Here is a 26,899-nt window from a genome sequence, read left to right on the forward strand (position 1 = left end):
GTGTCACTGGTGTACCTCTGTTCCTCTTCACAGAAATAAGTAGATCAGATTAAAATCTCTAAGCCACATGCTAGCAATTTTGGTGCCCTTTAGTCTGCCAACATGTTTATGCTTCCTACACAGGGAAAATGTAAATGTAAGGCAATTTGTTTTAGCAATAAAAACCTGACAGGTGTTCTAATCCCTCTTCATGCTGTCCAAAAAAAAAACAAAACAGCGTACCACGCGTAAACCACAGATACAGAAACACAGTTCTTACCCTAAGTTCACATCTAAGCATTTTCTGCCATGTTTTGCAGAAACACAGTACGGTCCATTTAACATGATTCTTATGGGACAGGTTCACATCTACGCGTTTTCAGCCAGTGCATTTTTTGGAATGGGTTAGAGACTTTTTTGAACGCAAAACGTTGTATTTTTGGTTTTATAGGACTTCAATGGGAATGTTGCAGAAAAGCATGTATTGCATTTTTGATGCGTTTTGCATTTAAAATCTGCCTAGCAACAAGAAAAAAAAAAACCACAAAACGCATCAAAGGCAAAACGCAATGCAGAAACACTTCAAATGCAACCTGCATAGGTGTGAACCTAGACTTAGATGTAGCAACTGTGTTAGTTTATTTTATCATGCTTTTTTTGCACCTGGTAATCCTGTGAACAAACTAAAAAGTCTAGGTTCACAACTATGTGTTTTCCACTGCATTCTGCAGAAACGCAACGCACAGGTTCACATCGCCACATTTTCACCCAGTGCGGATTTTTGAAAGGGTCAGGGACTTTTTGTTTTAAACGCAAAATATACCGTTTTGTGGTTCTATAGACTTCAATGGAGATGCTGCAAAAAAGCATGTAGTGCATTTTTGATGCATTTTGCGTTTTACTCTGCCCAGCAACAAGTTGAAAATAAAACAACCGCAAAAATGTGGCAAAAGCACACATGCAGTAACGTGGCAAAAATGCAACACGCACCGCAAAAAGCACTGTGGTGTGAACCTAGCCTATCAATTCTTGGATACACTTCACTTGGATCGAGTCACAGTTGTCACATAGGCTGTAATAAAAACATAACTTCTTCTGTTCATCTCCATTGCATGGTTGTTGATGGAATTAGTTTACCAAAAAAAATGCAGAACACTTCCTTTCTGGCAAGATCAGCAGGTATTTTCTGTGCTTGCTAAAAATGTTTGCGCCCATATGAAAACTATTGCAGCCACCACATCCAAGTAATCCAGGGAAATCTTCAATATATACATTTTCTTTGAGTTTAGATATACTTTGTGATTTATGAATGAAAACCATATGCAGGGAATTATGTATATGAATGGTTATACTAGGTATAACTAGCTTCACACTAAACTCCAGGAAAAACAAAAATCTTCCTTTGCAGTGTGGCTGACCTTGCACTGCAAGTGTTAAATGCTCATTTAACTCTAGAGCACCAGAAAAATAAATTTTTACTTACCTGATCCCCTGCAGCTAGCACTCAGATTTGGTTCCTTTCCCAGGAGATAGGCTTTTACAAGAACAATGAATAATCTAACGAAATGATTAGCATGGATTTGCTGGAGCATTAGAACAATGGCACAGTATGGCTCCAGGGGCATTTGCAAGGTCAGTCCAATTTATTGCTGCCATCCTGCTTGGATCAAAGGGTTACAAGAATCTATTTCACCATGTTTGTCCACAGGACTCAACCCATGGGAGTGGAACCAAGAACAATTGTGAATCTTTATGACCTTTTAAGCAAGCTTTCCCTCAGGGAGATGATTTACTGGGAGTGGTTTAAAGTGTATTTCCCCTTTTACAGTCACATTTGAGAAAACCGCACTGTGTGTATGTACTCTCATTCACATCACACCTAAAAATAAAATATATATACTGTATACATATTTCCTACCTTTTAGATATTTCTCAAGAGAAATCCTGATGACTGACTGCAAGCAGTCTGTTCCAATGGAATGGTATAGGACATAATTGGGGAGCTTTACTAAAACTGGGGCACATAGAAGCAGATTGGTTTCTATGCACAGCTGCAACAGATTCTAACTTCAGCTTGCTCAATTAACCGCATTAGCACCACCCCATAGCAGAAATACTGCTACAGGGCAGCATCGGTGAGCAAAATCACAAACATACATTATATATATATATATATATATATATATATATACACACACACACACACACACACATATACATATATATATATACATATACACACACAATATTTAGCATTTCTGGGAAGGGTGCACCCTACCTGCGCCACCATGTGTGGCTGTCAATCACCAGGTCCCAGCTGGTGATTGCAGAGGATCCCCAACGGGGACAGTTCCTGCACACTGCTTTGTATAGCTGTGTCATGCAAAGCAGTGTAATTACAGTGAAGCACAAACACAGATCATGTTAAACGGCACACAGTTAACCCTTTGATCGCCCCACGTTAACCCCTTCCTGCCCAGTGCCATTAGCACTGATCACTGTATTGGTATCACTGGGGATGTCAGTGACACCCAGTCAGTTGCCCCCAGTGTCAGAATGCCCGCCACATTCCTCTATAAGTCGCTGATCGCAGCCATTACTAGTATGAATGTTAAAAAAAAGCCCAGTATATATACCGCCATTTGTAAACATAACTTTCACGTAAACCAATTAATTTACACGTTTTGGGATTTTTTTTTTTTTTTTTTTTTCTAGCAAAGCCATGTAGCAGAATACATTTTGGCCTACATTTGAAGAAATTTGAATTTTTTTTACTGGACATGTTTAATAGCAAAAAGTAAAAAAAATGTTTTTCTCAAAATGGTCAGACAATCAAATACCACCGAAAGAAAGCTCAATTCATGGGAAAAAAAAATGTAAATAATTTAATTTGGGTGCAGCGTTGCATGATTGTGCAATTGTCAGTTAAAGTAATACAAAAAAATGAGGAAAGAACAAACATAGGGTGCACAGGCCTAGTGCATTACCATAAAAAATGTTTAATAAGAAAGAGTAGGTGTACTCACAAACGACAAAGTCAAGGCACATCATAAAGGAACAGCTGGGTCAACACCACGCTGAGTAACAGTCCGCAATAGGGAGTGTAGACATCCAATAGGCTGATGCGTTTCGAGGACTTGCCTCTTCCTCAGAGCCTAGCGCGGTGGATTCCCCCGGTCTATTTGAGGGCAGCAAGGTGTGCATGTTCCAGGACATTCTTAATGTGGTTGTAGCCTGCATCGAGTCCATCCCCAAGCGCAGGAGCATTTGTGTTTGCTGGTTCTTTGTTAACACAAAAAATGGCCTGATCAGGAAGGGGGGTAAATCCTCAGGAGGACAAGTAGTTAAGCTTTGACCATATAACCTAGAAGCTGATTGGCTACTATGCAAAGCTGCACCTGATTCAGTGTTAGTAAATCTTCCCCAGCGAGTCACATCTCACTAACATACGTCGTCCAAGTGTTACAGTAGGAGCATTGAATTGTAAAAATGCATATAAGATGCCTGTTCAAACATTAACAAAGCAAGGCAAATCTTGGTTCCATATAGTAAGACACACCCCACTCCATATATTATCCATTCATGAAGTATGTGTTGACTCTTTGAACATATCCAATACAAACAGATCAAAACAAACTTCAATAAGGAGGCTTCTAGAAGCAGCTCCCTTTCAACCAAGCCTTATGCTGACTATAAGGAATTTGTTTTGTTTTTTTTCATCTCTGAAGACTAGTCTTAAATAGGTTTTCTGTCTTGTCCCAATAACATTCTATTATGCAGCACTGAAGCCATTTACCAGAACTTCTCTGCTATCAACTGCCCCCAGAACAAATGTGAATTCTCAAGAAACTGTGTTTATGTACAGTTGTGTTCAAAATAATAGCAGTGTGAAAAAGTGAATAAAGCTGAAAATCCTTCTAATAGCTTTTATTTCCATACACACAAATGCATTGGGAACACTACACATTCTATTCCAAATCAAAACATGAAGAATATATCAAATTTGTGTTGTTCCACTAAAAAAATTGAAGAAAAGTGAATATTAGACTGTTCAAAAAAAATAGCAGTGTTTGTATTCTTCTTTACAAACTCAAACATTCACTATATAAACTGAAAAATGTTTGAAGATTTTGCTTTCCTTTGAATCACTTAATTAATATTTAGTTGTATAAGCACTGTTTCTGAGAACTGCTGTACATCTGTGTTGCATGGAGTCAACCAACTTCTGGCACCTGTGAACAGGTATTCCAGCTCAGGATGATTGGTCTACATTCCACAGTTCTTCTCGATTTCTTGGTTTTGCCTCAGAAACTGCATTTTTGATGTCACCCCACAAGTTTTCTATTGGATTAAGATCCGGGGATTGGGCTGGCCACTCCATAACGTCAATCTTGTTGGTCTGGAACCAAGATGTTGCACGTTTACTGGTGTGTTTGGGGTCGTTGTCTTGTTGGAACACCCATTTCAAGGGCATTTCCTCTTCAGCAGAAGGCAGCATGACCTCTTCAAGTATTCTGATGTATTCAAACTGATCCATGATCCCTGGTATGCGATAAATAGGCCCAACACCATAGTATGAGAAACATCCCCATATCATGATGCTTGCGCAACCATGCTTCACGGTCTTCACAGTGTACTGTGGCTTGAATTCAGTGTTTGGGGGTCGTCTGACAAACTGTCTCCGGCCACTAGACCCAAAAAGAACAATCTTACTTTCATCAGTCCACAAAATGTTGCGCCATTTCTCTTTAGGCCAGTCAATGTACTCAACAGTTTTCAACAGTGGGACTTTGCGGGGGCTTCTTGCAGATAGTTTGGCTTCACATAGGCGACTTCTAATTGTAACAGTACTCACAGGTAACTTTAGACCTTCTTTGATCTTCCTGGAGCTGATTGTTGGCTGAGTCCTTGCCATTTTGGTTGTTCTTCTATCCAATTTGAATGGTAGTTTTATGCTTTCTTCCACGTCTTTCAGGTTTTGGTTGCCATTTTAAAGCGATCATTTTAGCTGAGCAGCCTATTATTTTCTGCACTTCTTTATATGGTTTTCCCCTCTCCAATTAACGTTTTAATCAAGGTACGCTGTTCTTCTGAACAATGTGTGGAACAACCCATTTTCAGAGAGAAATGCACTGTAACCAGCATGTACAACATTTGCTGCCTTCCTTCCTTAAATAAGGGCAATAATTGCCACCTGTTTTTCAAAGAATGAATGACCTCACTAATAGAACTCCACACTGCTATTATTTTGAACATGCCCCTTTCAATTAGTGATTCAATTACACAGAATCAGCAGCATGTATGTCATGACTTTTGGATTTCTATTACTCTACTACACCTGCTAGTAAATTATTTGCCATGTAGAAATATCATTTCTACCAAAAACCGTGATTGATCAGGTTAGTGATGTCTGACTGCTATTATTTTGAACACAACTGTATGTGTCATAAGATGGCAGTATGTGTGGATTTTTAGAAAGTGGGTATCAATAGTCTAAAAAGTGATAATTTGTTGTGCACAAAATAGTTTACACATAAGAGCCCTTTCACATGGGTGGACCAAATCGGGTCCACCTGTCCATTTTTCAGGCGGACCCAATCAGATGGTCCATTGTTCTCTATGGGAAGGCGGATATAAAACGGACGTGTCCATTTACACTCGCCTGCATCCAATCCGCTAAAAACGGAGGAGGATCTCTTCCCCATCAGACTGGCACAGGGGTCTCAAAACTATGGCCCTCCAGTTGTTGAAGTACTACAATTCCCATCATGCCTCTGTGAGTCTGGTCTGTGGCTGTCAGTCTTGCAAGGCCTCATGGGACTTGCAGTTCAACACCTGGAGGGCCATAGTTTGGAGACCCCTGGTCTGGCAGATCGGATGACAGTCGGATGGAAAACATACAGGTGGTCAATTTACATCCAACCATCCCATAGAGAACAGCAGGCTATGTCTACTCTTCACAAGTGGAGCGGACACAGGCCTGTCACCCACTTGCTCAGCAGGGATTAGTGGACAGAGTGCCCACTGAGCAGGTGGATCTGCATTTTATATCATTTCACTGGTTAGTGGGAGAAAGGAAAAAAAGCTTAGCAAATAAAAGAAAAAAAAAAAAAAAAAAATTTATATATATATATATATATATATATATATATATATATATATAAATCAATGGCTACATACACAATGTATGGGTGTACATCTCTCAACTGAAACATCACAGTGCATGTATGTATCTCAATACAGTCATGGCCGAAATTGTTGGCACCCTTGATATTTTTCCTGAAAATCAAGTATTTCACACAAAAAAGGTATTGCATTAACACATGTTTTGCTATACACATGTTTATTCCCTTTGTATGTATTGGAACAAATATAAAACAGAGGCAGAAAAGCAAATATGACATAATGTCACACAAAACCCCAAAAATGGGCTGGACAAAAGTATTGGCACCCTTAACTTAATATTTGGTTGCACACCCTTTGGAAAACATAACTGAAATCAGTCGCTTCCTATAACCATCAATAAGCTTCTGACACCTCTCACCCGGAATTTTGGACCACTCTTCCTTTGCAAACAGCTCCAGGTCTCTCTTATTGGAAGGACACCTTTTCCCAACAGCAATTTTAAGATCTCTCCACAGGTGTTCAATGGGATTTAGATCTGGGCTCATTGCTGGCCACTTCAGAACTCTCCAGCGCTTCTTTGCCATCCATTTCTGAGTGCTTTTTGACGTATGTTTGGGGTCATTGTCCTGCTGGAAGACCCAGGATCTTGGACGCAAACCCAGCTTTCTGACACTGGGCCCTACAGTGCGACCCAAAATCCTTTGGTAATCCTCAGATTTCATGATGCCTTGCACACAGTCAAGGCACCCAGTGCCAGAGGCAGCAAAACAACCCCAAAACATCATTGAACCTCCACCATATTTTACCGTAGGTACTGTGTTTTGTTCTTTGTAGGCCTCATTCCGTTTTCGGTAAACAGTAGAATGATGTGCTTTACCGAAAAGCTCTATCTTGGTCTCATCTGTCCACAAGACGTTTTCCCAGAAGGCTTTTGGCTTACTCAAGTACATTTTGGCAAACTGTAGTCTTGCTTTTTTATGTCTCTGTGTCAGCAGTGGGGTCCTCCTGGGTCTCCTGCCATAGCGTTTCATTTCATTTAAATGTCGACGGATAGTTCGCGCTGACACTGATGCTCCCTGAGCCTGCAGGACAGCTTGAATGTCTTTGGAACATGTTTGGGGCTGCTTATCCACCATCCGGACTATTCTGCGTTGCAATCTTTCATCAATTTTCCTCATCCGTCCACGACCAGGGAGATTAGCTACAGTGCCATGGGTTGCAAACTTCTTGATAATGTTGCGCACTGTGGACAAAGGCAAATCTAGTTCTCTGGAGATGGACTTGTAACCTTGAGATTGTTGATATTTTGCCACAATTTTGGTTCTCAGGTCCTCAGACAGTTCTCGTCTCCTCTTTCTGTTGTCCATGCTTAGTGTGGCACAGACAGACACACAATGCAAAGGTTAAGTGAACGTCTCTCCTTTTTATCTGCTTTCAGGTGTGATTTCTATATTGCCCACACCTGTTACTTGCCCCAGGTGAGTTTACAGGAGCATCACATGCTTGTAACATTCTTATTTATCCGCAGTTGTGAAAGGGTGCCAATACTTTTGTCCAGCCCATTTTTGGAGGTTTGTGTGACATTATGTCGAATTTGCTTTCTTTCCTCCCTTTTTTTGTTTTGTCCCAATACACACAAAGGGAATAAACATGTGTATAGCAAAACATGTGTTAATGCAATACGTTTCGTGAGAAATACATGATTTCCTGGAGAAATATCAAGGGTGCCAACAATTTCGGCCATGACTGTAGATCTTTAATACCGAACCTGCTTGCTACAAATTTTCTTTAATTATTCAAAATAATGATCAGATCACCCAAAAAGCAGATATTTATGGGAGTTCACATCTCTTTTCCCCCCATCTTCTATTAAGTTTCCGTACTATTGACATTTGCAATAAAAAATATCTGGTAGATTGGGACGAACATAGTTTTGGCAACAGATGGGTATACTTGGGCGTTAACATTAAATGGGTCCCCGGGGAACATGGATAATTCTATTTGCCTCCATCTGTCCTAAAGGAAAATAGGCTGCAAAACAAAAAAAAAAAAGTTAAAAGTAGAACTATAGGCAAAACTTTTTTTCCCCATTTTGATAGAGCAAGGGAGGGTTATAAGCCTTGTAGAGTTTTATTTTTGCCCTCATTGTCCCAATGAGGGGATTTACCTGCACTTCCTGTCCCATAGCCTAAACAGGAAGTGAGATGAAATCCCTGCATATTAAAGGTAATCTCTGTGCCCAATGGAAGATTCCCCACTATTACTTTTCTAGGGACAACCCAAAATTTGGAATTTCACTTTCAATGATAATGGTAAACAGGGTAGATCTCCCTAATGAGGACACAGACCGCAATAAAAACCGGTGACAGGTGCTCTAATCCCTTGCTCCTCTATCCAAACCTTAAAACAAAACCTTTGCCTTTAGTTATAAAAAAAAAAAAAAAAAAAACACAAGTATTCAATTGTGTTTTTCACAGTCAGGATGCATACCAAAATTATGGCACTTTTGCTTTAAAAATGTGTGTTTTACTACTGTAAACAGTGCTTGCGCTGCCAGCGTACTTGGACTCCCTTGACAGCACTGTAAGTTGTAGCACTGCATAGGGAGTGGAGAGGAGGAGTGTCAGACCACTAAAGAGCCCTGCACTCTGTAAAAGCAGTGAACTTTCCCACCAGTTTGTGTGCTTACACACAACCTTCAATAGAACCATCTACTGTAGTACTCAAAGCAGTGTAACATTTCCCTACTGGTGTCCCAGTTGGAATACTGGCATTGGAGCAGGGAAGCGGCCAGCCATGTAAAAAGGTGACCTTAAGGGGCCAGTTCACACTTTTAAAAAAAAAAAAAAAAAACACACACACTGGACTGCATCTAGTGTGAACTAGCCCTTAAGCAGAGCCAGCCATTGGCACTGCCTGAAGAAAGTTTGTGCTTTGACTGTCTAAATGTATGGACATGGCTATGCTCCATTTTCATCAAGTAAACTAGACACAATCAGGGCAATTGCCTAAAAAAAACTGGTGAGTAAAAAAATTGGGTGCAGATCTGCATTGTAACCAATCAGCTTCCAGTTTTTTCTTTTGTCAAAGCTCAGGTTGAACAAGGTGAAGTTAGAAATGGACTAGCTACCATGCACAGCTGCACAAGATCTTTCACTTACCAGTTTTAGTGAATCAACTCTAATATGACTACCTAGCATTCAGTCGCTACTGCATCCACAAACTATCAGCAGATACCCTAAGGGTAGCAGCCCAGTGCCCAGTATACCAAGCAAGCATGTAGGGGAAGAAATTGACTGCAAGCTCCGGCACAGGTTAAAAAAAAAAAAAAAAAAAATTAGTATGAAGTAAAATCATACATACATTTTTAAATTTATATATTTTTATTCATACATTTTTAAGACCCCCTTTACTTCAATTGTTATGCTGCAACCTGATACTACAGTTGTTTAACCACTTACCCTCCAGAAGATCTACCCCCCTTCCTGACCAGGCCATTTTTTGCGATCCGGTGCTGCATTACTTTAATAAGAGTTATGTCTCCCCCCCCCCCCCCCACAAATAGAGCTTTCTTTCGGTGGGATTTGATATTGATAATTTAAAACCATTTTTGACTTTTTGCAATAAAACATATCCAGAAAAAAAAAAAAAAAAAAAGAAAATCTTGGGTCTTTCATATACTGCCCTGGAAGATGACTTGGAAAAAAATGAATTTAAAGTGTAGTATCAGGCTGCCACATAACAAAATTGGGGGAAAAAAAAAAAAAGTCTGAATACTTTATAAATGCACTACACACACGTTTCTCCGCTTCTCGGTGCAGCTACGGAGGTTTGTCTATGCTGCCACCTGCTGAGGAGGGGGGGGGGCAGAGAAGAGCACAGAACTCCTACAGATTCTGCACCTCTATGTGCAGCTGCAGCACCCCCCTTGTCTCCTCCTTTCCTGATCTCAGTATTCAGCAGACTAGCTGACTGCAGCCCTCCTCTAGTCTTACTAGTCTAGCAGGGGGGAGTTCACATGAAACTTTATTAGACACTGCTCAGACAGAACACCTGGGCAGAACCATGTTCCCTCTGAGCAGTCTCCAATAATGTTTCTTGTGGATGATACCAGCGGTGTGCGACCCTCTTTTTAGTCCTGCATGATCTGTTACAGGTGTGTGAGGGCTTCGTGTTGGTCTGCACCTGCCCCTCACAGCTTAAGTTATTACTAAACCCAGTAATTGAATGCAGAGGCAAATATTTCTTATGCTAAAGAGTAGATACGTTTATATAGTCTTACAGATACATCTGGCACTTTGAGGGCAACCATAATGCTGATGCGGCCCGCGATGAAATTGAGTTTGACGCCCCTGAACTAAGGGATGTCCACAAAAGGGGGAGCATGGGAATAGGGTTGTAGGGAAAACCAGGTCTTTTTTGGGCAAATCTCAATATTGATGACTCTTCCACGTTGGAATCATCTGGCCCATATACATACAGGACTTCCATTAGACACAGGAAAAAATTACAAACCACAACGATAAATTCTATCCAGTCACATCCTTTATTAGATAAATAAAAAAAAAAATTCACATATTGTCTCTCAGGGCTAAGATCCCGAGTTGCCATATTAGAACATTCTATTGCAGCATGATCTTCTCTAGGTAATGCATACAGTTTGAAGAACTGTGGGGGCCGATTTATTAAAAGCGGAATAAAAAACAAAACAATGGTTTTGGCTTTAGGTTGTATCATGTACATTGCACAGCTCCTTCCCCACATTGAGCACTGTATATATAGGCTGATTAGAAAATATTCAACTTAACAATACATTAGCTAAAAAACAAAATATGAGATACAGTAAAAAAAACCATGAGTTAGTATATGCAGGATCGTCACCCTGGAAAGTCACATTTATAATATCTGGTAGTTTTTTTTTTTTTTTTTAAGAGCATCTACATAAAAGTTTAACATTTCAATTACTACCAGAAACTACAGTATAGTCTTGAATAAAATGGAATGCAAAGGTTCTATCTTATATTGCTATACACAACGGTCCCTCCTACCTGTAGGATAAGCTTTGTCTGAAGGGGGGGGGGGGGGAAATAAAAAAAAAAAAAAAAATAAAATAAAAAGAAGAAGTGGAAAAGAAGCACTGGGGTCTACTTATTGAGGGGGAAAAAAAGAAAAAAAAGGAGAAGACTAGCTTCTTTATAGAAAATGGAGACCCTACAAATTAAAATCTCCTTGCAACAGATAAACTGAAGCAATCCTGCTTTTATCCATAAGAAAAGAGGTGTGATGTGTCCTTTGGTCCTTGGCAAAATATAAAAGAGGAAAGAAAAAAAAAAAAACAAAAAAAAAAAAAAAAAACACAAAAACACAACTATGTTCAAATAAAGATTTTCTCTACTTAAAAGGTCTGAGAATTTTGTAAAAAGTTACAATTTATACATTACTACCATACAAAACTAAGCCTCAAGCTAGCAGTAGACATAGCTGTTGGAAACTTGCAAAAGAATTACTACCGCATGGTCTTTCTCCCTGTTCTATACATGCTCAATATCCTAGTACAATGCACATAAGCATGCATGCTCATAGCCTAGTATCATGCATGGCTATCTGCATTGTAGACACTGTTGGTTCCACTCTGACCCTTAGGGCACTTTTACATGAAGCAGGGTCCACTCCAATCAGCAATAGATCCTTGAGCAGATCCCCTACTGAACTGGAGCTGAATGGGATGGACATTTTCTTTACATCCGTGCCTGTTCAGTTTGTGCCTGGCAGACCTATAGCTTTGTGAGTGGCTGGATGTAAAAACAGACTCCAGTGTCCAATCAAGTTACTTCCGATCTGTCCCATTTAGGCCACTGTCCATTTCTGTCCATCTGGACCTGGAGAGACTGAGGTAGGCAGGTGTAAATGGACACATGGCCATTTACATTCGCCTGTTCATAAAGCTGCATGGAGCTTCTGATCAGGTTCGACTGAAAAATTGGCAGGCGGATCTGATCGTAAAGTTTGAGTGAAAAGGGCCATTTAGGGATCAATGTAGTTTCAGCGAACCAACTTGGAAGAAAAAAAAAAAAAACCTTTTTCTTTGCTTAGGTCAGGTGTGTATGCATATACTTCTTGACAACTACTCTATCTGAAGTTATCAAGATAGGGTACAAATCATCAACACGGTGGGTACCCTGAGTGGACATCACCAACTGATTAGCTACACTGGAGATGAGCATAGATTTATCTACCATAAGACAACTATGAGGTTAGAGAATTCACTAGTTTGCTATGCTTTTCAAAAAGGAGGTATGGCTAATACTATCTCCCCTGAGAACTTTAAGGCACTTACTAGGTCATAAGCATACCTCTATGCAGCAGTATTATATACTTGCATCCTGTGAACCTCTTCCTGTTAATACTTAATCATCTTAAAAGCAACATTTTTAAATACAGAAAACTATGAAAGTCTACCATTTTGGGGAAGGAGAAAGGCAGCTTGGTGTGATATGGGCTGTACATTGTATTGTGCAGTGTACACTCCATCTAAAAGTCCTGTTCATGAATGTAATTGTACTGTTGCTGTTCATCATCCTCATGTGGTAGGTCATCAGGATTGCCCGTAGGGCAATATTTGGGATCGTAGATCTGCCGGCCCAAACCAAAAATCTGGCCACTTTGATTGGCCCCTTGGTTATATCCCATCTGTAGTGACATGGTAGAGTTATCACACTTCTCAGTACCCGTTTTGGTATCATAGATGTGTCGTCGTGTTCCTGGAGCCGTCATACCCACCTGGAACAGTGCAGAACATGTAAACAATGGTAAGCACAAAACATATAAGGGCTTATTTGGGAAAAGAGACAGATGTTATCCAATGCTAGACAGCTAAACAAAATAATTTAACAGGAAGCCATAGTATAGATAGTTTTAATCCCCTGATCCCCTGCTGAGCTGGATGCAGCCCACTCTTCTCACTAGGCAGTCAGATGTAGACCGACCAGCTTCTCGTCAACACCTGACTGCCTTCCGATCAGAGGGAAGCAGATCCTCCATCCTTTTGTATTTGCAAGATCGGATCAGAGGTAGTCGGTTGTAAATAGACAGAAATTTATTTACATCTGACTGCTCGTGGAGGAGAATGGAGGGTCTGCCTGAAAAAATGGGCAGGCGGACTGGATTGCCCGTGTGAAAAGGGGCCATACTTTTTGTAAAACAAATGCGATGCAAAACACTAAAAGGAACATAGAACGGCCCATTACCAAGAAATATGCATTGAAACATTACATGTATTTAAAAAACATTGTCATTTGTTCAGCTCAGAACTTTCCATGGGAAATCTTGGTCTCAGTAACATTTGCCTCATTTATAAATCTGTCAATGTTATGTTCACTAGCATCATTTCCTTTGAAACATCCCTAAAATCACCCCTAGTCAATATTTGACCAGCGATTCACCATCAGTCCTCATGGAAACCTGTTACATTCAAATCCATATTCACTTCAAAAACTTGACTAGAAGCTGGATCATATCAATAGATCCTCCACATGAGAGAACATTCATTGGACCCATAGCCATGTTTTAAGAAAATTGCAGGGACAAATGCTTGCTGAAGGTCATAGAATATGGGCACACAAATCTACCCAGTTAAGTACACTTTTTATAAAAATGTACCCATTTTCTTCAATTTTCAACAAACTTCACATTCTGTAAAATTACATTGCTTGTGAAAAAGCGTCAAACTGATCTACACAGTTATACATTGTTTCAATAAAAATTTAAAGCTGCTCCTTTTATGTACTTCTGCTCACCTGACTGGCTCCTTTGTTGGTTCCCATCTGAAGACTAATAGTGGAATGATCCATAGGTGGCAAGATATTATGCTTTGGGTCATAGAGATGTCTTCTTGTCCCATATGCAGTCATGCCAGACTGGCTGGCACATTTATTTGTCCCCATCTACATGAGGACAAGAACCAAGACACAAAGAAGAAATCTATTGGTTATAATACACATCTCAGATGTTAAAAGGCCCTCACTGCATTATATTTCACCTAAGCTTACCTGAAAGAACACAGATCCAAATGGTAAAAAAAAAAAAAAAAAAAAAAAAGGAAGAAAGAAGACGAAGGACTGGCACTATAATCGCTTGATTTTATCCTGCTCTGGGTCTTTTAACTTCAGTTCAGACTCAGAACAGGAGAGATTTAAACAGGAAGGATAACCCTTCCTTGGCAAGAAAAAAAAAAAATGGATTATGACCCTAATAGTCACCCCCCCAACTTGAATTTGGCCACAGAATTGATATAGTCAGACACACAAGTTTAATTCAAACACATTTAAGCCAACATGCAATCAGAGTGCCTTGTACACTTCACTCTGCCAAGCATACAAATGTACTTCAATGGAGAAACGAAAGGGCAATTGTAAGGAATACGCTATCAGCACTGGTTTTTAATGGGAATAGAAAATGGACTAGGTTGGCAATAGGTGAATACATACTTGCCTGTCTGGCACTAACTTTGATAGAATGTCACTGGCATTTTAATGCCCCTTCTTAGGGATACACGTAAAGTTAATTTGTCAAATCAAATTTACAATGTCAGATGCCCAAACTTAGCTTACAATGACTGGGTTTGGCATGAGGGAGCCATGCTTTAACAGCAGTTAAAAATGGAATTCAGGGATAACCCCAACTACTCTTACGACTGTCCCCTCCTTCATCAAAACCTATGCTTACTAACCAGTGTATGAAAGATGTGTATACATACAGTATCTCACAGAAGTGAGTACACCCTTCACATTTTTGTAAATAGATATCTTCATCTGACAACACTGAAGAAATGACACTGCTACAATGTAAAGTAGGGAGTGTACAGCTTGTATAACAGTGTAAATTGACTGCACCCTTAAAATAACTTAACAGCCATTAATGTCTTAACCGCTGGCCACAAAAGTGAGTACACCCCTAAGTGAAAATGTCCAAATTGGGCCCAAAGTGTCAATATTTTGTGTGGCCACCATTATTTTACAGCTCTGCCTTAAGCCTCTTGGGCATGGAGTTCACTAGAGCTTCACAGGTCGCCACTAGAGTCCTCTTCCATGCCTCCATGACAACATCACGGAGCTGGTGGATGTTAGAGACCTTGCGCTCCTCCACCTTCTGTTTGAGGATGCCCCACAGATGGTTAATAGGGTTTAGGACTGGAGACATGCTTGGCCAATCCATCACCTTTACCCTCAGCTTCTTTAGCAAGGCAATGGTCCTCTTGGAGGTGTGTTTGGGGTCATTATGTTGAAAATACTGGCCTGCAGCCCAGTCTCCAAAGGGAAGGGATCATGCTCTGCTTCAGTATGTCACAGTACATGTTGGCATTCATGGTTCCCTCAATGAACTGTAGCTCCCCAGTGCTGGCAGTACTCATGCAGTCCCAGACCATAACTGACTGTAGGCAAGACACACTTGTCTTTCTACTCCTCACCTGGTTGCCGCCACACACACTTGACACCATCTGAACCAAATAAGTTTATCTTGGTCTCATCAGACCACAGGACATGGTTCCAGTAATCCATGTCTTTAGTCTGCTTGTCTTCAGCAAACTGTTCGCGGGCTTTGTGCATTATCTTTAGAAGAGGCTTCCTTCTGGGACGACAACCATGCAGCCCAAATTGATGCAGTGTGCGGCGTATGGTCTGAGCACTGACAGGCTGACCCCCCCCACCCCTTCAACCTCTGCAGCAATGCTGGCAACACTCATACATCTATTTCCCAAGGACAACCTCTGGATATGACGCTGAGCACGTACACTCAACTTCTTTGGTCGACCATGGCGAGGCCTGTTCTGAGTGGAACCTGTCCTGTTAAACCGCTGTGTGGTCTTGGCCACCGTGCTGTAACTCAGTTTCTGGGTCTTGGCAATCTTCTTATAGCCTAGGCCATCTTTATGTAGAGCAACAATTCTTTTTTTTTTGGATCCTCAGAGTTCTTTGCCATGAGGTTGAACTTCCAGTGACCAGTGTGAGAACGATAACACCAAATTGAACCCACCTGCTCCCCATTCACACCTGAGACCTTGTAACACTAACAAGTCACATGACACCAGGGAGGGAAAATAGCTAATTGGGCCCAATTTGGACATTTTCACTTGGAGGTGTACTCACTTTTGTTGCCAGCGGTTTAGACATTAATGGCTGTGTGTTGAGTTATTTTGAGGGGACAGCAAATTTACACACTTATACAAGCTGTAAACTCACTACTTTACATTGTAACAAAGCGTCATTTCTTCAGTATTGTCACATGAAAAGATATACAATTTACAAAAATGTGAAGGGTGTACTCACTTCTGTGAGATAATGTAGCTATATTCATGCAAATCTGGTCCAGTCATGTGATCTCCTGTGTCAGCTAGTGGCAGCTGCAAGAAAAGGAGAGGGTGCTCTGACAAAGGTTAGGAAATCCACCGTCAACACTTCTGCCTCTCCCCTGCAGCGCGGTGCTGGCTAACACATGGGAAAAAGATCACATGAAAATAGGTAATCTTTCTTAGACAACTTTGTAAGCATAGGTATTAGGAAGGGGAAAGGAACAGTTTAGAAGTACTTCGGGTCATACCAGAATTTCACTTCAAGGCATGAAGAAGTTTTGACTGTCACACTCACCATCTGAAAAAAAAAAAAAATCCACTGTGGAGGACTTAATCTGTGTAGCAACTAGTTTTTAAATTGCTCTTCCCAAATATTCGCTTAAACTTTCCTCCTCACGGTAAACATAACCTACCAATCTTACCTGCAGTCCTATAACACACTGCCCAGCCTTCTTTATATTATCATCAAAATTTCTTTGCTGCTTCTCAGCATATTTCACTCCAATATCCACATCACTTTGAATACCTCTCGTCTTTGCCTGAAACAGAAAAGCAAAAGATAGGAAATAGTTTAATGGAGATGATAGAAGCAAAGTTGCAGAAATGCTCATCAGAGGCATGCAATACTATATCCTTTCACCCTGGTTTTGAAAGGAGCAAAATGTTACTATGTGCTATTGAATGACCCTGTTGCTTCTATACTTCAGCTCACAGGGCAGGGAGTGTCAGTTTGGCCTTAAATTACTACAGTCTGCCTGCTTGTTGCTTATTTTCTCCTTTTCTTATCAAGCTGTTGGCAGCTCCCAGAGAAAAGACACAAAACAGTAGCATTATTTAAAAGTGAATACACATTTGTAACTGCAGACTAAATTAACTAGTTAAAAAGCAGGAAGCTCTACAAGAATCAGAAGAAAAACCAGCTGCTTTTTTCATTACGGACTCTTAATATGCGAGAAGCGCTGCACATTGTGAATGGCTCCGTAGTCTTCTGGGACCTGTCACGTGTCCTAGAAGACTACGGAGGGGGAGAGGACAACTTCCGCTTCCGATCGCCTAGGCGATCGCAGTGGAAGTGGGAGCAGGTACCTGTCAAATTCAGATACCCTCTCCCCAAAAGGTGCCAATCCTCCCAAATGCGAGAGCAGGGGACAAAGGCTTAAAGCAGAACTTCCCCTTTTGGGTGGAGCTCCACTTTAATGCATTAAGGTACAAAAACCTGTGTGCAGCTCCCCCCCCAGGCCCCCTTATACTTACCTGAGCCCCATCTCAATCCATTGATATACACGAGAGCAGTGACTCCCACGCGTCTCTCTCTCTCTTCATTGGCTGACACAGAAGCGGGAGGGAGCCACTGGCTCCTGCTGCTGTCAATCACAGCCTGTGAGCAGAACACATTGAGGTGCGGCTGAGCTCGGATGCTCGGAGTTCCTCCATAACAAAAAGGCTATGGATCATCACAGGGGACCCAAAAAAAAAAAAAAACCAAACCAAAAACACAACTTTTTTTTAGAATCACGTTAACCCTTTCCCTGCCAGGCAGTGTTCCACTTTTAAACTCAGCTGGTTGTACTGTTTTTGCAATTTTTCCATTGCCATTTTATTTTTCCCCTCACAGCTTTTGGAGTTTGTAAAAAGATTCCCCCCCCCCCCCCCTTCCCCTGATCAGATTTTCTGAAAGCATAGGACTAGTGCGGGTGTCGGCAACCCGCGGCTCTTTTTCACCTTGGCTGCGGCTCTGGAGCACACTGCCCACCAGGTGACAGGCAATAGGGCAGCAATGGGCAAACTACGGCCCGGCGGACCTTTTAATCCGGCCCGCGGAGCTAGGCTCCCGCTAGGCTCCTCTCACAGTCCGCCCTGAAGACCGGTGTAGCATGAAAATCTGTCTCCTATGAGGATCTGTCCCCCTCGACGTATCTGCGCATGTGCCGGAGATTGCCGATCGGCTGCCAATGCGTGAAACTGGCACATGCGCAGATACGTCGAGGGGGACAGATCCTCATAGGAGACAGATTTTCATGCTACACCAGAACGGCGCGGGAACACGGCGAGAGGAACGTGCGGAGCAAAGGTAAGTGAATTGACACAGGGGGGACTTGGGGACTTAATATGGGGGATGAATTACTATATGGGGGATGTATTTTCAGTTTTAAAAATGTGGCTCTCAAAATAAATTTCAATCGTGGTTTTGGCGAGATTTGGCTCAGTTGAAAAAAAAGGTTGCCCACCACTTGACTAGTGGAATAAAAGGAAGGTGCTGCAGATTTTTTTTAGACCTCGTTATATTTATCAAAGCAATATTTTCACTGAAAATACACCAAAACCATTATTAGATGTAAAATCTTTTTTTTTTTAACATTCCTGCTAAATATAAAAAGTTTAACCTGTATTAAATATATAAAAAATATTTGTACACTTTAAATTGCTCAATGGTAAAAATAAAAAAAATTAAAAAAAGACGCAAAAATGTAAATATCCAAATTTCTCTAATAATCTGAAAGCTGTAAGTTTAATAAAAAAAAAAAAAAAAAAAAAATGGAAACCTCCAGATCTCAATGAGGAAAAATGTGCTGGATATCTATACGGACATGGACTGGGTAAGGACTGAATTCAAAAGACACCCCTAAAATCAAACTTTTGTTTTTTTTTCTTTTTTAATCTAAAGGATACAGCAGGCTAGCCCATTTTGCTGAAATTTCATTGCAGCAACTCAAAAAATGGTACTCAGCGATGGATGGTGTCCTGGGGTATTTCCTCCTGGATCTGGACCAGGGCATCACTGAGCTCCTGGACAATCTGAGGTGCAACCTGGCGGCATCTGATGGACCGAAACATGGTGTTCTATTGGATTAAGGTTAGACAAGCGTGTGGGCCATTCAAGGGTGTCAATTCCTTCATCCTTCAGGAATTGCCTGCATACTGTCACCACATGAGGCCAGGCATTGGAGGAACCCAGGACCCACTGTACTAGTGTAGGGTCCGACAACGGATCCAAGGATTTCATCCAGATACATAACGGCAGTCAGGATGCCATTGTCTAACTTGTAGAGGTCTGTGCGTCCTTCCATGGATATGCCTCCCCACGCCATCACTGACCCACCACCAAAACAGTCATGCTGAACGATGTTACAGGCAGCGTAAGGTTCTCCACCGCTTCTCCAGACCCTTTCACGTCCATCTGTGCTCAGGGTGAACCTGCTCTCATCTGAGAAAAGCACAGGGCTCCAATGGTGAACCTGACAATTCTAGTGTTCAATGGCAAATGCCAATCGAGATCTATGGTGCCAGGCAGTGAGCACAGGGCCCACAGGCCACCCTCATGAAGTCTGTTTCTGATTGTTTGGTCAGAAACACACACCTTTGGCCTGCTAGAGGTCATTTTGCAGGGCTCTAGCAGTGCGCATCCTGTTCCTCCTTGCACAAAGGAGCAGATACCGGTCCTGCTGATGGGTTAAGGATTTTCACAGCCCTGTCCAGTTCTCCTAGAGTAACTGTCTCCTCGAAACTTCTCCATGCTCTTGAGATTGTGCTGAGAGACATCTTTTGGCAATGGCATGTATTGATGTGACATCCTGGAGGAGTTGGACTGCCTATACAACCTCTGTAGGGTCCAGGTAAACGCCTCATGCTACCAGTAGTGACACTGATCCTAGCCAAATGCAAAGCTAGTGAAAAACAGTCTGAAAAGATATAGTAGAAGAAAAAAAAAATGGCAGTGGCCTCCACCTGTAAAACCATTCCTGTTTTGGTGGGGGTCGTCTCATTGTTGCCCAGCTACTGCTCCTGCTGTTAAATTCACCAAAACAGCTGAAACTGAACAACTGCCTCTGCTACTTAAAATGAACATATCAATATCCCAGGAGTTTGACTTGATGCTATACTCTGATTAAAAAGTGTTCCTTTAATTTTTTGGAGCAGTGTATGAATATATCCTAGGCAGATACTTTGCATTGTGTTTGGTAAAGCAGAGAAAGTCTGATGCAGATGGAGCTCGAGTGGCCACTCATGCCTGAAAATTCAGGGACCGCTGCATTAGAGTAATATTCGGAAATATTTTAACATTGGATAATATAAACAAAATACACATCATATGCAATTAAAATAGGGATCGCTGGCAAATATTCCTCATTAATCATTCTCAAAATAGACAATATACCATTCCAGCTAGGGCCAGCAAAGAAACTTGTACTTGGGTCATATTGCCATTCTCAAACAGGTCATTTGCTTCAAACAGATCTACAGACTTCATCCCATAAGTAGACATGGCTCGGATAAAGTTTGAGAGATTTTCCAGCTGTGGGAAAGAGAAAATATATCATTATTTGGTGCAAGTAATGCATGCAGCATATTTTATTCTGCACTGAAATAATCACATTTTTCAATGTTAATATAAAAACTCTTCATGCACTCCCAGTTCACATAATTGTAATCTACATGGATTGCAAATGGCTATAGTTTTAAAACACACACGTTTTTCCAGGTATTTACCAAAACATATTCAAGCTATAGTTAAACAATAGATATGGGCTCAAAGTGCATTAAGGTTTAATATGAGGGTATGTACATCGACATTGGAGGCAAGGTTTAGGAATTACAGCTCTTAAGAGCAGCCACATCCCTTTTTTCAAGGGACCAAAAGTAATTGGACAATTGAATCAAAAGCAGTTTCACAGCCAGGTGTGGGCTACTCCTTGGTTATTTCATCAGTTAGGCAGGTAAAAGGTCTGGAGTTGATTCCAAGTGTGATATTTGCATTTGGAATCTCTTGCTGTAAACCTAAATCATGCACTCAAAGGAGCTGCCCATGCAAGTGAAACAGGCCATTGTAAGGTTTCAAAAATAAAAACAAATCCATCAGAGATAGCAGCAACATTAGGAATGGCCAAATCAACAGTTTGGTACATTCTGAGGAAAGAACGCACTGGTGAGCTCCGCAACATAAATAAAAACATGGACGTCCAAGGAAGACAACTGTGGTAGATGATCACAGGATCCTCACTATGGTAAAGAAAAACACATTCACAACATCCAGACAAGTGAAGGACACCCTCCAGGAGGTGGGAGTATCATTGTCAGTCTACAATCAAGAGAACACTTCATGAGAGCAAATACAGAGGGTTCACCACGAGGTGTAAACCATTCATAAGCCTGAAGAATAGAAAAGCCAGATTAGACTTTTCCAGAACTGGTCTGTCTTTTTAGAGGTTTTTTGGCAAAGCATTGTTTGGACAGATGAAACGAAGATTAATCTGTACCAGAATGATGAGAAGGAAAAAAAAAAAAAAAAAAAAGAAGAAGTGGAGAAGATTGGAGCAGCTCATGAGCCAAAGCATAGAACGTCATCTGTAAAACATGGTGGAGGCGGTGTGATTGCATGAGCATGCATGGCTTCCAGTGGCACTGGGTCATTGGTGTTTGATGGGACAGAAGCAGCCAGATGAATTCTGCAGTATTTATAGAGATATACGGTCAGCCCAGATTCAGCCAAATGCAGCAAAGTTGATTGGACGGCGCTTCACAGTACAGATGGACAATGATCCAAAACCCAGGAGTTTTTGAAGAAAAAAGTGGAATATTCTGCAATAGCTGGGACAATTACCTGATCTCAACCCAATTGAGCATGCATTTCATTTGCTGAAGGCAAAACTAAAGGCAGAAAGACCCACAAAGAACTGAAGACCGCTAGTTAGAGCCTGGCAATCATCAAAAAGGAGGAAAACCAGTCTGATAATGTCCATGGGTTCCAGGCAGTCATTGCCAGTAAAGGACTCGCAACAAAATATTAAAAATGAACGTTTGTGATTATATTCATTTGTCCAATTACATTTGAGCCCCTGAAAATGGAGGGACTATGTATAAAAATGGTTGCAGTTCCTAAAATTTGTACGATTTCATTTCAATTTATTCTGGTGGCATACAGAGCCAAAAGCATGAAAATTGTGCCTGTATCCAAATAAATCTGGAACCAACTAATATATATATATATTTGTTTGGCATTTATCCTAAAAATTATGCAATTTCAGAAACATTTTCAGAATTTTGTAAATTCCTGAAAAAAGGCAATCTAAGGTATTATGAAAGCTTGCATTTTTAATAACTCAAGTTAGCCAATAAGGGGGTATCACAAACACCAAACTTTGTATTATTCAAAGACTAGAGCATTCCCCTTTCAAATATACCATATTATTGGTACCAAATTAGTGGGGAAGATGGAGATCACAGCAGAAAAAAAAAAACAAAAACACAAAAACAAAAACACCTGATGAATAAGGATTCAGGTTATGTCAGTTTGCATGGGCCCCTGTGGATGCCATGTTTTGTGTTTTTTTACAACTGTCTGCATCTTAGTACATACTGTATTCAATTGTGGATCATGTGCTGACCTGCAGAAAAAGTCTAGCTTTTTGGCAGCTTTGTTCTGACCACATGACTTCTGACATTTCACAGACACCACATTTGCATTGTTCAGCTTGAATTTATGGCATCTCTCATTGCTACATGCCTACCTAGCAAACTACAGGACAGTAAAATAGTCCTAAAGGCATATTTGTAGGAAAAGCAGATAAAAACTATGTTATCTGCAAAATAAAACTTTTTTTAGTGAAAAGTTCCATTAAATCATCGCTTACTCTTGGGGGGGTTGGGGACAAAAAAAAAACCCACACACCACAACGTGGGTTTGGACTTGGGAAATTGAAACTAAATCTTAGCCTGGAATTTTTTTTTTGAACTGCCAGAAAGCTTAAAGACACCACTTTCAACGCACATTCATATCTATAAAAAATTACAGCTACACACCTCAGATTACGCCTTACTTACCTGATGCCAGTTTTGTTTGGAAACATTGATTTTTGGAATGGAGTTTGCACTTAACTTGTTCATAAGTCTAAGATGGAAAAGTGAAAAAAAAAAAAAAAAAAAAAAAGTTAGTATGGAAATCTAGCACCAGGACAATATTAATCTCCAGATTTGGATTTTCTAGGAAATTCCTAAGGTTGAATTCACACATTTTTTGGCATCTACAGTTTCCATTCAAATGTAAAAACTGGGGAAAAAAATAAAAGCTTCAATGCACTTTACATTACACTGGCATGCAGTTTCATGATTTAAAAGAAAGTGCATGTGTATTACAATACACTAAGCTGAAATGACACCTGGAATCTGATTGGCTGTATTCACAACCAGTGCCAATTTCTGGAGGGGGGGGGGGGGGGGTCCACAGGCAATTCTGTTTCAAGAGGTCACAAGATACATCAAAAGAAAAACAGATTTCCAGACCCATTAAAATTTCTTTACCTAGGAACCATTAATCCAATCCCATTCAAAAAACAACAGTCTTCAGAGGCAGACATTTAAAAGCTGCCATGGCCTGTCTACTGGGAGCCACCAAGAGATAATGGCGTGCCCATCTCTGTCTACTGCTAATATGTCAAAACACTAGGCCTGCAGGGCTGAGTGTGTCCTGTCAGGCTATTTCATGTGTCCCTTGCACCCTTCGTACGGCTGCGGCACCCCCCCCCCCCCCCCCCCGACTCATCCCACAACTTGTCCCTGGGGTTCCTCCAGCAATTTTTGCTTCTCAGGCAAGTTCCCACTGACACCATTAACCTTTTTAGCAATCTGTAAGGGGATAATTCATCCCAAATGACCACAAAAGTGTAAGGAGCATTCTTACCACTGACTATCACACTAATGTATCATGAATTGTGGATAAAGTCATTTTAGCAGGGGTTCCCTGAGGCCGGAAGGTTATGTCAAGGGTTCCTCTGCATTACAAAGGTTGAGAAATGCTGATCTACAGGATTCTGCACCTCTGTGCAGCCACAGCACCCATTGTCTTTGCCCCCCTTGGTCTCAGCATTCAGCAGACTGACAGTTTACTCCAGCCCTCTTCCAGACCCTGCACTTTCTGAAACCGAGCTCTACCCCTAGCTTCTTCTCAGTAGAAGGTAAGGGGGGTGCACTGTGATGTAAGGAAGGATGGAGTGCTCAATGCTCTGGACATCTGCTTATAATTAGGAGAATACTACAATTCTATGCCAGTTGAAGACGGATATGGACACACACACACACACTTCTGTCCTAGCAGTCTCTAATAAAGCTTGTGGATGATACCAGCAGTGTGCAACCCTCCTTTTCACTTGCATCAGCTGCTACAGGAGTGGGTTCTGTGCCAATCTGCAACTGCCCATCACAGCCTAAAGTGGACATTTAGTCAGAAAATTAAGTTCTGATACCTGGGGCCAGCCTGAAGTGGTCTATGTAAAAAACATTAAAAATCCAGTTAGGCACGGTCTCACCCTGCTGTACACATGCTCAGTTGCTCTCTATTCTTGGCACATTGTGTAAAATCACTAGAGGCTAATCAGCTAACAAATTTATGATTTACTGTTGCTGAAGAAGCAGGAAGAAAGCAACACGTATGACCCAACTCTGCCGAGGGAACACAAATTAGGGAGGGAGAAAAGAAAAGCAAGAAAACTGACAGGACAAACTCTGCTGCCGCCAGGGAGATAAAAAAGTTAAATTTCACTTTGATATTTTCTCCTCTCTCCCTCACTGGCAGCCTTTGAACTTCAGCACTGTAAAGACTTATGTCAGCCTTCCTCTCTATCCGAGCCAAGACAAACATACATTTCAAGCCTTGTTGTATTTTAAATTGCAGAAAGTGACAGTTTTTGAGACCAAATAGGAGGGGGAGAGTTTTCAGTAAGGAAGTTACTGCTCTGAGCTTCAACAAAATGGCACCCTCCAGCAAGAAGAAACAGGAGCAATGCTGGAGGAAACTTTCAGCACACACTCATTTTGGTAGCATAATTATTAAATTGGAACTTTGCAGTAACTTGATAAAAATAACGTTCTTTAGTAAGGAACAAATTCAACATTAATTATGCTACCAAAATTAGTGTGGGCTGTAAATTGCCTCCAGCATTTTCCCTGTTCTTGCTGGAAGATACCATTTTGCTGACGTCCAGAGCCCTGAGCCTAAAAATAGAGAGCAACTTGACCATGTACTAGAGTAACATACTGCATTACTGATAATATTAATAAGACTGCATTACTGATAAGATTTTTTTTTAGTGCAAAACCCAAAATACTTACTCACACAAGATGACACCATCCTTTAATCCCTTCTGGAAGTCTGGACCAATGGACATTCCAGTGACCTCTTCAATCCATATTTTAAGCTCAGCCTCCTTTTGTGGATCATATTTCTGTGCCAACTAGAAAAACAAGAGAGAAATTGTTATACACTCTCCTCCTCTCTTCTTTTTTCCTTTCCTATCATCCCCTCCACTCCTTTCCTTTCCTTCACTCACAATCTCCTCCACTCCTCCGTTTTCCTTTTCTAAAGTCCCCTATACTCCACCCCTTTCCTTTCTTTTCCTCGCCTCACACTCTCCTCCACTCCTCCTTTTCCATTCCGACCCTCCCCTCTACTCATTTCCTTTCCTTTGCTTTCCTTTCATTACTTTTCCTTTCTTTTCCTCTCTTCCCCTCACACTCTCCTCCACTCCTCTTATACATTTCCTACCGTTCCCTCCCCTACCTTCCCCTCCACTCATTTCCTTTCCTATCCTCACCTCACACTTTCATCCTCTCTTCTTTTTTTTCTTTTCTCTCCTCTCCTCCCCTCCACTCCTTTCCTTTCCTTTTTTTTTCCTTTCCTCCACTCACACTATCCTCCACAACTACTTTTTCCTTTTCCTCCCCTCCCCTCCTTTCCTTTTTTTTCCGATCCTTTCCTTTCCTCCTCTCACATTCTCCTCCACTCCTTCCCTTTCCTTTTCTCCCCTCCTTTCCTTTCCGTCCTTTTCCTTTCCTTTCAACTTCCTTTCCTACCCTCCACTACTTTCATTTCCTTTCTTCCCCTCATACTCTTTTCCACTCCTTTTTTCCTTTCCCACCCTCCCCTTCTTTCTTTACCTTTCCTTTCCTTTCCATCCCTCACACTCTCCTCCTAGACTAGAAAAAGTAAATCCGGCCATACACTATGAAAAAAATAAATAGCTCAATTCCCCCTTCAACACAGTCAGGGAATCCCTTCCGTGGAGCTATTGTATTCTCTTGACAGGGGGGGTTGTTGTTCCCACCGGGAGAACACCATGGAGTACTGCTAGTGGCTATAATGGCCAGTAGCAATAACAGCATGTAAAACCAGACAAGACAGTCCATAGTTCGAATCTCGGCTGATCCCCGCAGAACCAGCCAAGATTCAAACAGTCTATGGCCAGCTAAAGGCACTGAAAACTGCCTGTACCTACCTTCCTCATGTTACCCCACCAACCAGATCTGCTGCTAGAGCCTCCAAAAATCCTGTCAAAAATGTTAAACTTCTAAAAAAGGAGCCAGCCATGAGCAATAATGCTTCAACTTGGAGATTGGCAACTTGGGCACCCAATGCAGTATTGCAGAACATAGGGATAGGGTCAAATGTGTCCCCAT

General features: G+C 41.2%; 1 protein-coding gene across 1 annotated transcript in view; it reads right to left on the reverse strand.

Annotated features, from left to right (window-relative positions):
- Positions 1-10,632: 10,632 nt before the first annotated feature.
- CNN2 (calponin 2) overlaps positions 10,633-26,899 on the reverse strand; it is a 28,888-nt gene continuing 12,621 nt past the window's right edge. Inside the window, exons 2-7 of the mRNA XM_089670067.1 lie at positions 25,556-25,677; positions 23,273-23,339; positions 20,610-20,747; positions 16,876-16,992; positions 13,902-14,048; positions 10,633-12,885 (exon numbers count right to left, since the gene is read on the reverse strand). Coding sequence (XP_089526193.1) covers positions 12,637-12,885; positions 13,902-14,048; positions 16,876-16,992; positions 20,610-20,747; positions 23,273-23,339; positions 25,556-25,677 — 840 coding nt within the window. The 3' untranslated portion in view covers positions 10,633-12,636. The remainder of the gene's footprint in view (positions 12,886-13,901; positions 14,049-16,875; positions 16,993-20,609; positions 20,748-23,272; positions 23,340-25,555; positions 25,678-26,899) is intronic.

This window comes from Staurois parvus, unplaced genomic scaffold, assembly GCF_062004578.1.
Source record: "Staurois parvus isolate SC_StPar_1 unplaced genomic scaffold, SC_StPar_1.0 ptg000086l, whole genome shotgun sequence".
Taxonomy (NCBI): domain Eukaryota; kingdom Metazoa; phylum Chordata; class Amphibia; order Anura; family Ranidae; genus Staurois; species Staurois parvus.